Source organism: Epinephelus moara, chromosome 18 (genome assembly GCF_006386435.1).
Source record: "Epinephelus moara isolate mb chromosome 18, YSFRI_EMoa_1.0, whole genome shotgun sequence".
Lineage (NCBI taxonomy): Eukaryota > Metazoa > Chordata > Actinopteri > Perciformes > Serranidae > Epinephelus > Epinephelus moara.
Window position 1 is genome coordinate 30,551,740 of NC_065523.1, and position 10,634 is coordinate 30,562,373.

A 10,634-nucleotide genomic window follows, 5' to 3' on the forward strand; every position below is an offset into this window, starting at 1 on the left:
CAGTATTTGTTGAGGAAAATAAGATTTTTATTTATTCATTATTCCCAACCATATTCGCCCCTTTGGTGCTGGAATTGGAACCAACAACCAAGGTGCTATTTGCCACATTTTAACTATCATTTGAGATTGGTAGTCATTACCATGACTCTGCACTTTAATTCACGTGACACATGGATTGGCATAAAAAGGAGGACAGTGGCTGTAAAACAGCTCGGATGTTTACATAACGACAGATGTGAGGGAAAGGCCTTGAAGGAAAAACCAGTGAAACATTAATTTCTTTCGTGTGCCAAGAATTGGGGGCCAAGAATAACATCCTTCTTGTGAATCATTTATGTGAAATGTTGTCATCATTTGAGAAACTCCCATTAGTAATGCTGCTAATTATCTGGACCCAAGTCTTATTGCTTGTGGCAAATATGCTCAATATGGCAATCATATCAAAAGATTTTTGACAGTTTGCTTCAAGGAATACTTCACTCCCGAAATGAATATCTGTATATCAGTTACTTTGTTTTTCTCACATGCTTCAACAGTGAACAAAGAATCCCAAGACAGAAAGTGTTAAAGTAAAAGGAGGCCATGTTTAACAGAAGCAAAACTACATCAAAATATCAATTTACAAAGTTGTACACAACTTGCGCAGTAAAATCCAAGTCTCATTTAAGCAGTCATATGCTCAGTACTTCCCAAACAGACAGCTGTTTCCGACGGGAAACTGAACTTAAAGTGAATCCTATCTGTGTTCTCTTCGAAGCCAGCCTCCACTGACAAAGATAGTCACTTTACCTCACTGCACAAAGGAGCTGCTGAGGCAGGATTTGGAGGTAGCGAGGTAACTTAAGGGTTAACTCAGGGTTTTCAGTACTACAAAGCTGGTTCTCTTTTTACCAGGATAAATCACCGTGGTAACTTATGCTGCTCTGGAGCAGGTAATGTTCACGGTATCATATCACAGCCCGTCAACACAGTGACCTCTGACCAATCAGATCACTGAGGAAAAAAGTATCCATGGACGAAATTTTGGAGTCTCAGGTAAAGAAAGAGCCACCTATATATTGTTAGAGGTCAGCAGTAATAGTTGGTCATTTCATTGTTTCAGGGCTCTGTTTCCACTGGTTTTAAAACAGAGCTTCTAACAAACACAGAGATCGTTTATCCACTAAACACAGGATTTTAACTTATGCAAAGTTTGTTTTAGTCTGTAGTGACAGTGTTGATATTTTACACTCTGCTTCCATCACTGCAGCTCAAAATACTGTGTGATGAGAACGAGGATAAAAGATAATATTTCATTTAATAAAATAATCCACACACTGTTAATTTGCTCCTGTTATTATAAATGCAACGTTTGGGTAAGAAAGATGTCATCAGTCAGTAACTAGGCTACTTTTCCACTCTTTACTTCAGCAGCAGAAACAGTCTGGTGTTACTTTACTGTCTTGGAGTCGCAGACACTTTCAGTACCATTTCATCTCATAAGATATGAAGCAGCCTACTTCATTCATGGTTCTGATGATGTTGCGTGTACTTAACACCCCCGCCTCTCTCACATGAGCGCACTCGTAGCTGGATAGGAAAACCCAGAGTTGACTGAACCAGTTGATAACCAGCTCTGTAGTACCGGTTATCCAGACGGCTGATGTTAGGGTTAGTCAAACAAAGAGTAGAAAGTAGGTAAGTAGAACTGGCTTTGCAGTACAGGCCTGGTGGTCTTCACCAAAGTCATGCAATAACACAAACAAACTAACCAATCCAGGAAGCTGTAGACCAACAGTTTGTGTTTAGTGAGGTAAAAATCCTGTTTTTGTGAATGGAGTTTGACTTTAAGGAGTGTTTCACTTTCTTTTCAGCTCCCTGGAGGAAAGGGCTGTCTATTTGGGAGGGACTGAACATACCACTGAAAAAACTTAGACTTGGATTATACTGCACTAGTTGTGTGAGAGTTTCTAAATGTTTTGATGTAGTTTTGCTGTTGCTAAACCTGCCCCCCTTTTCCTCTAATTCATCACAAATTTTCTCTCTTTTTTTGGATTCTTTTACACTATAAATTTAGGCAGAAACACATACTTCACACATCAAGGTTATAAACAAGATAGAAGAGAGAGTAAAAGAGTTCAGCCAGCCACATCTCAAAAGTTTGGGAAATAAATAAATCACAGTAATAAATATATATTCTCAACACAGGTGTAAGAACAGTAACATTTAAGAATCCGAACACGGCTGGTCTAATAAAAATACATACAGCCCTTAAAACTTTCAAATTCCCCCTAAATGTTCAGAGACGCTTTTTAAAAATTTGGGGCATTTTAATATGAAGGAGAAAACCTTTTTGTTAGATAGACGGGAGTGGAAGTGATAAATATGGTAAAAGGGAAAAGTTTTTAGCCTTTCGGTTCATTCTGTTTCATTTATTCCGTGCAGGCACTTCATACTTTCCATAACAAATATGGCTTCCCAGTGAGTCTGCCACTCTATTCAATCACGACTGTCACCACTTTCCCTTGTTTCTGTCCTTCAACCACTCACTCCCACTCACTCTCAAAGTTTTTCTACCATTTCTCTTTCTCTCTATAATTCATTTCTACTTCATCTTTATAAATGTGGCCCGTGTCTCTGACTCTCCATTTATTCATGTCTGTCACCACTTCCCGTCTCTCTCCTCTATTCACTCTTAGTTCCTACGTGCCTGCCGCGACCTTGTCACGCTCTCTCGTCCCGTCTCTGTCGTAAGGAACTATTGTAATCTTACAATCTAATCTAATTATAATCTTATTCTTCACTTTGTTAAGCCATGCTTCAATTTAAAAACAGTCTTAAGACATTAACAAAACGCCTGCACACTCAGAGACAGAGGTGCAGGATGAGCACATCTTATCCTATCTTATCTTAAATTGCTGATCCGCACTGAGGCTCTCTGCACTTCTTCTGTCCTGTGCAGTAATTTCTCCGCTGCCTTGTCTGGAAAATTGTCAGAGTGAAGCATGCGAGTACTCTGCTGCTCCCTGCACTGTGTGTGTGTGTGTGTGTGTGTGTGTGTGTGATGCAACCCATACGGTTCCCGACTCATCAATGGATAAAAGGCTCTATCTGTCTCCATCTGTTCTGACACACACACACACACACACACACACAGAGGAGCACTTGAGGTATTTGTGAGCAGCAGAGCATGCTGAAGGCAACACTCTCAAAGCCTTCAGAGATCAATGCTGCTCTCTCTGTATACAGCCATGTGTCCAAATATTTCTGTGCACATTATAAATGGTTGAATGGCAGCAGAAAAATCTGATACATTTTCTGACAAACCTGAAAAACCTAAACTGCATTAACACTAACTTGATGTGGTTTTTTTGCTCTTGTGGGAGAATGCATCTGAACAATTCATCTTCATCATCTGTCTCATCCCAGTTACTGTCCTAATGCAGCCTCTGTGTACTGGCATGTAATAACAGCAACAGCTTGACTATCTAACCAACCCAGATGCCTGAAGAAAACGTTGGCATTGAACGTTTCTGCAAACCACAAATATGATACATTTGTATGTTTCATATCTATCATAAAAACCTTTTACAGACTGATGTAGTAAATGAGCAGACTCTTTCATCGGGAGGTGGAGGGGATGGTGGATGGCATGACACCTAGGCTAAATGCCTGTCCAGCTGCAGACGACTGTTTGAGACCAACAAACAACAAAACTTGTTCTTTTTTAGCAAGTCGTTGCTGTGTTCTCAGCAGCTTTTTAGGCACCAAAAGTGGGTGTCTTGTAGGCGTGGGAATCACCAAACGATACAATATTACTGCGATTTTAAACATGTTGCGATATGATGAATATTGCGATTAAATATGATGCAATATTGTACTTTTTTCCAACTGTAAATTATTTCCCTAAAGGAAAACTTTGTCAACATCTGTATTATCTAATAAAATAAAGTTTTCAGTCTCTTCATCTCACTTTAATTATTTGCATTTGCAGCACAGTGTGTGTAGTGGACTAAAAAAGCAATAGATTTTATTATTCAAGTAGGCTACCGAAAGTTTAATTTGTATTCGTAACATTAATGATTTATATAATTTAAAAAATCCATACTTGGCACTGTGTGATGGTATGATATTGCCGCATAAAAAACTATCGGGACACAATTTTTTCCACCCACCACTAGTGTTTTGTAGCAACCAGTTGCTGTTTTTCCACTAAGCATAGTGCTACAAGAAGCAGTTGCTTTTTACTGAGACATTGCTGCATCTCCTGCCGGGACAGTGCACAAAAAGCGTTTGGGTCTTCACCGAGACGTCACTAGGTGCGGTTACATGATGGCTTCTCATTCAGAATGAAATAAATCTGAATGAAATCATTCGGAATTTTTTTCCAGGTAGTTTACATGGGAAATATTCATTCTGAATAAGGGTTTACAGATCAGTTTAATCGCCTTTATTCAGGTCTGCGCAAGGTTTGGGGCAGGGAAGGTTTCTGATTGGATAGGGGGCGGGGCGGATGTTACGTGTTTACGTTTACCAGACGAAAACACTGTAGTCCTCGCTCCGGATAACAAGATGCTTGACGCCGCCGTTCTTAGTGCCTTTTTTGGGCGTGTTTTGCTTATATTCTTGAAGCAGCAGTACGACAACGACCTTGTTCTGCTAATGCTTCGTCTGTTGAGGAGGAGAAGAGAGGTAGAAGACCGTGCTGTGGTGAATGGAAACCAGTGAGTGCAACAAGTCCGACTCCTCTATCTCAGCCCATTGCTATGCAGCTCGTTGCTATGCGTGCTACGTCATGGCGCCAGAAGGGCAAGGAAACGAGCATGCGCAGAAAGAACAGAATAGCTGTAATCGGGTAGGAGGTGTATACAAGACAGAAAAATTCCTCCATTCGGGTTCTGAAAAGGAATATTCCACCTCTGTGCACCGGATTAGATTTTCTTTCGGGTTGGCTGTTTTCATTCGGGTTGAGGTGTTTACAAGGAGCATTTCTATTCGGGTAGAGCTTCCAACCCGAATGCAAAAGGAATACATGGCTCCATGTAAACGCACGTACTGTGTTTCCACTGTGGATAGTGCGATGAAAAGTGGTTGTATTTTTATGGGAACATGACTACATTTCCAGCCATAGGTGTAGATTTCAGAGGGGATGCAAGGGACAAGTAGCATTCACAAAATTACAGACATTTATTCCATAAATCAATGATAAGGCACATATTAGTTCATCAAATTCACCAGACTGCAAGAAATTAGGTGTTATGTGTCCCCCTCAAGGTTAAAGCGAAACCTACACCCTTGTCTTGAGCCATGACTGTGCCCGAAAACCAGTTTTTTAAGCCCAAACATGATCTTTTCTGATCTTTTCCTCACCATAACAACTGGTTTTCATGCCTCAACATAACCAACAGCTAACCACAGCGTTATTGAAGCAGAAACTTTCAACATATCTGCAACAAAATATCGTACAAATGAATCCATGGTTTGCAGAAACATACAATGCCAACACTCTTTCTGGTGACTGGGTTGATTTAAATATTTCCTAAAGACCATTACCCAGTTTTCTCCCTATACATGTTCTTTTTCACTGACACAGGTAGCATCCAAGATGTCAGTGCATTATCACCATGTCTATGATCATATTTTCTGCTCCTACAGATGGAAATGGAGCTTATTAATAAACAGTTAATATTGTTAATGTTCTTTGGGTTTTAAAAAATAAGAAAAGTTTGGTCAAATCGTCTTTGATAATTACAGCAGATCAAAACATGTTGTGTCTCTCTTGATTTCAATACTACCTCTACCATCAGTGTGCCACAGTCCACCTTCATTCCCCCCCATTTCCCCCTCTCACATCCCTTTGCTTTAGCTCCCTATATGTGTGTAAGAAAAAGAAATGAGCTCAAAAGAGGGAAAGACATACAGTATGTGAGACAGAGAAAGTGAAGTAAATAGAGAAACAAAAAGATTAAAAATGAAAAAAAAAAGAAACTAGAAAAGTGCATCCAGTAAAGTGCACTTCTCCGAAAGGTGTTTAAGATGCATCTAACAGTGTAATCGTATTGTAACCGAGTTAAATTTAAAAGGGAGACAATAAATGGGATGAATGGGAAGTCCACACCCAAATGAAACATTATTTATTGAGAACATTTTGTTCAAAACACCTAACAAAATAAAACCCCTCCCTAACTCTGTCTGCTGTTCCAGACAAAGAAGAGTTGAATCTCACTTAATTCACCTTTGTTTGCCTTTATTTGTGCAGCTTTGGTGTCCTTGTCCCTAACAGTTATGTCTATGTCTGTCTAAGTAGATGGGAGCAGTGCAAAAAAAAAAGCAGAGTCATGTGTACATAAACTGTACCGACAATAAAGGTGATTCTAAATATCTTGTGGTCAAGATGGCAGTAAGGATAACAAAAACAGGGATTCATTCATTTCATATTGTGCTTAACTTTCGTGGATTGTAACATTTCGGGTTTGGAATCTATATGCAAATTCTCCAGCTAAAAATGAGTTTCTTTGTTTTTGTCTTTGAGCCATGACAAAGGCTAAAATGTGGCCTGCAGCAGACATGGTAAGCCTTGTTTTTAACCTAAATTTAGCTGACTGTTGGAAAACTTGCGGCCTCTACTGGCCAGTTAAGAGAAGTGAGGCGTCAGCAGTACATGACATATATATTGGGGAGGACGCTTCAATCCCAATATTCAAATACACTCAAAATGTTGCATCACTACAACCACAAGAGATCTTTGAGCATACAGCCATAAATGTGCACAAAATATATTAGGCTGATTGGTCCAGTAGTATGTGAGATTAGATGCAGACAGACAGATATATACATGACTGAATGCATGATCCTCTCCAGGCTTATGCTTGGTGGAGATAAAACTGAGATGGAAGAAGGGAGAAAGAAGAGAGAGGGAAAGAGCAGGACACAGGGTAGTAATAATTTAGTCTGTGAATTCTGTACTGTTTTTGTATGTCTTTTTCATCCTAATGAAACGTTGGAAAAAAATTGAACTGAGACAGAAAAATTTAAAATTTAAAATGTGTATAACGTTAAATCTAAATTCTTAACTTCTTGTGAATAACTGATGGTGTTGTATGTGTGTCTGTGTGATTCTGGATGGAGTGAATGGAGGCATGCAGGTCATGTAACCAAAGTGAAATCTCTCTCGTCTGTCTCTCTCTCTGCCATCTCTCTCCAAGCCTCACATGAGTAGTTGCCTACATGCTTGTGTGTGCGCGTGCCTGTGTATGTGTGTGTGTGTGTGTGTGTGTGTGTGTATGTGAGTGTGCTCGCCGGCCCCCCTGAGAATGTGTCTCAGTGAACGTCTGAGGAACGTGACCTTGAGGAGAGTGAGGGAAAGAAAACAGATAAAGAGGGAGAAACACACAGGGGGGGCACTGAAGGTGACAGAGGACAAAACAGATAAGTGAAGGAGAGAAAGGGAAGCAAAGTGAAGACAGGGAGGAGAAGGAGAGGAGAGAGATGGAGGCTCGAAGGCGACAATATGTCCCTACAGAATGCAGACTCTTAGAGGAGGAGAAGATGAAAAGTATCTTATTTCACAGCACTAAAACTGGAATTTGTTCGCAACACAGTTGGGTCGATTTCCGTTTTTGCCGGTACGATCTGGTGTACAAGCTTAAACCAGTTTGATTTTAAGCAGACCAGGTGAACCAACATTTGTCATCTGGCTAATTGAAAAATCGTTGAAATCGGAAACCTGTGCTTATAAAAAAAACCCAGACGGGACGTGAAAAGTGGACATGTCCGGGCAAAAGAGGACGTTTGGTCAGCCTACTTTATAGCACATCCTGATGCCTCTGAATCCCCTTTTACGTCTGGAACCTCCCGTCTACAACGGGCTTGAGACGCACCCTTGTTGAGGACTTGGTTACTCTCTTATCCTGCAGGCTCCTTCAGGAATCTGATCCCGTTAGATTCAGCAGGGGGAACCTCTTGTAACCGCATGCCTTTGCTGACGTTGAGCCCAGCAGCGTTCGAACCCTGGACCTTCCGCATTGGAAAACGAGCGCGCTAACTACGACACTAGCACATCCTGACGCCTCTATTCCAAAATATAGTGGAAGAGTAACTATATATTTATGTGTAGACATGTAAGAACTGTTAGCAAAGTTATTGCCAGCGTTATTTTGGTCATGTCTACCATTGCACGAAATGTCGCCTCATTTGTGACGCCTCACAGAGGATATAACAGCACGCCCTTTAACATGACGAACCATCCTGTACAGAGTATTACAAAGGATCTATTTTGACCTAAACACAGTTTGCATGTGGACGAAAGGACAATTATCTGTGTACATGTGAACAAGGTCTGAGGTTTCAGTCAAAGAACTTCATCATCTGAACTCTTATGTTGTGACTTCAAACCCTTCACTGGATTGGGAGTGAATGATTGCTTTGTGAAACACTTGTTTTCTTAATGAGAGTTAGATGAGAGGATCAATACCATTCATGTGTCTCTATGGTGAATATTAGGCTACAACCAGCAGTTGGTTAACTTAGCTTAGCATAAAGGCGAGACAGCTAGCCTTGCTCTGTCCAAAGGTAACAAAATCCACCAACCAGCACCTCGTTTTTACAACTTGGTTTATGTTAGTGAGCTTTAGAGGTGCTGATGAGTGGATTTAGTTACCTTCAGACAGAGCCAGGCCAGGTACTTCCCCCTTTTCCGAACTAAGCTAACTGGGGCTAAAGCAGGGAGACGTGAGGAAACAAAAGCAAAACTGCCCCTGAACAGCTCCACTCTACTCTGCGATCAACACATTTCAGAATACCTCTGATGTTTAGTAGCTCAGTGTCAGTTAGACAGAAGGAGGACAGGAAAAGAGAAGCTAGAAAGAGGAAATGCACAGAGCGGGGTTATCCTCTCCACTGCCAAATGTGTTAATGAGTGGGCCTACTGGTCAGCCACACACACGCACACACACACTCGCCTGGACCTGCAGTGTGCCAGACCGGATGGTACTACAAGTGTGCCTGCCAACTGCTAACAGCTCTCCCAGAGAGGCTCTCACTCAGACACACACAGATGCACAGTGCACACACACACACACTCACAAGCATGCCATACCGACACATTCAGATACACGCGGCCACACGTTTGCAAATGCTTCAGCATGAAAACACAAGTAGACTGAAGGTGCGAATGTACACACACCTCAAATTTCTGCCGTAGCTCCTCGTTGCCCTCCTCCCCCTCCGGAGCAACAGGAACGTTGAAGTACTCACCTTCTTCCTGGGAGAGCAGCTTAAACCTGGAGAGAGAATATTTCCCGTCAAATCAATTCCCAATTAGTTTATACAATTTGAGCGTTTAACTGCTTCCATTAGGCGAAGCTGCTGACTGTTAGTGTGCCTGTTTAAAGACCTGAAGAATAATCAGCTGATTATTTAGTAATTCCCTCTCCTTCATGGTGATCCTGCAAAGCCTGACACAGATGAGCCCACAACACAGCTGAGATGCTTATCGCTTAACAAAATCAATAGAATATAATTTTTCATATTGGCCTTATTACAACTGATGCTACAAGTTTTTATCTCACCTCCATATTCATTGTAAATAACACTGTACTGTATGTTTATGAACTTTTACTGTAGTTATTTTCCTTTTATGTTTTCAGGTTATGTTTTCGGCATCATTCCTGTTTTACTCTTTCTGATTTATTGACCTATTTGGTGCTGATGATGATAAAATGACTGTTTGTTTAAATGCAGTCTGGTGGCTTGGGCAGTAGTGATTTCTGGGCTGTTTCTGGCTCAGCAAAAAGGATCTTACTCTTAAACAAAAAGGTTTATTTCAGTTGGGATCTTTTCCATAATGTTGTCAGACACACACAGAATAACAATCTGAGCCTGTCAGTGGCAAAAACAAGCACTTTTAGTGGACATACTGACGGTGCACTGCAGCAATCTCACTCAATACTGGGCCAATTTCAAAAGCTGTTTTTCCCTGTTGTAACAGTCTGATTTAATCAGACGTCTTAATTTTTAAGTCAACACGTCATCGAAATTGGCTTTAAAATGAATCATCATTGGCCAACATGCTTGTTCGTGACCTCTATACATTTTTTTTTTAGTCTCAGGGCTCTATTCTTGTGACCCCTGTGGCGTGAGTCATAGTGAAGTGCACCATGCCCAATGCATCAGCAGTGTGCCAAACACTCTTCTGGCAATGTCTTGGCCAGGCTCTCCTGGCTCACCTGTGGCACACTTGGATACAGGGTGGGATCGGAAAGCATACATCATCATGAATTATAGCCAAAGTGGGGCTGTGATAACCATGGCCAATCACATTCACTACTTTCACCTCCTGTCAACACAGAGCTCTACCTGTCATGACGCACTGAGAGTTTGGGAATCCTGAGGAGAGTTTTCCCCTGACAAAACAAATTGTTGTACAGCTCAACTGAAGCCCAAATACACTCACCAGCGACTTTATTAGGTAGGTCAATGCATTTAGGCATGTAGACATGGTGAAGACGACCTGCTGAAGTTCAAACTGAGCATCAGAATGAGGAAGAAAGATGATTTAAGTGACTTTGAACGTGGCATGGTTGTTGGTGCCAGACGGGCTGGTCTGAGTATTTACTGGGATTTTCAGCACAACCATCTCTAGGGTTTACAGAGGA

General features: G+C 41.2%; 1 protein-coding gene across 1 annotated transcript in view; it reads right to left on the reverse strand.

Moving 5' to 3' along the window:
• Window positions 1-10,634, reverse strand: part of LOC126405058 (protein kinase C beta type) — a 150,898-nt gene that overhangs the window by 45,382 nt on the left and 94,882 nt on the right. Inside the window, exon 8 of the mRNA XM_050068576.1 lies at window positions 9,164-9,260. Coding sequence (XP_049924533.1) covers window positions 9,164-9,260 — 97 coding nt within the window. The remainder of the gene's footprint in view (window positions 1-9,163; window positions 9,261-10,634) is intronic.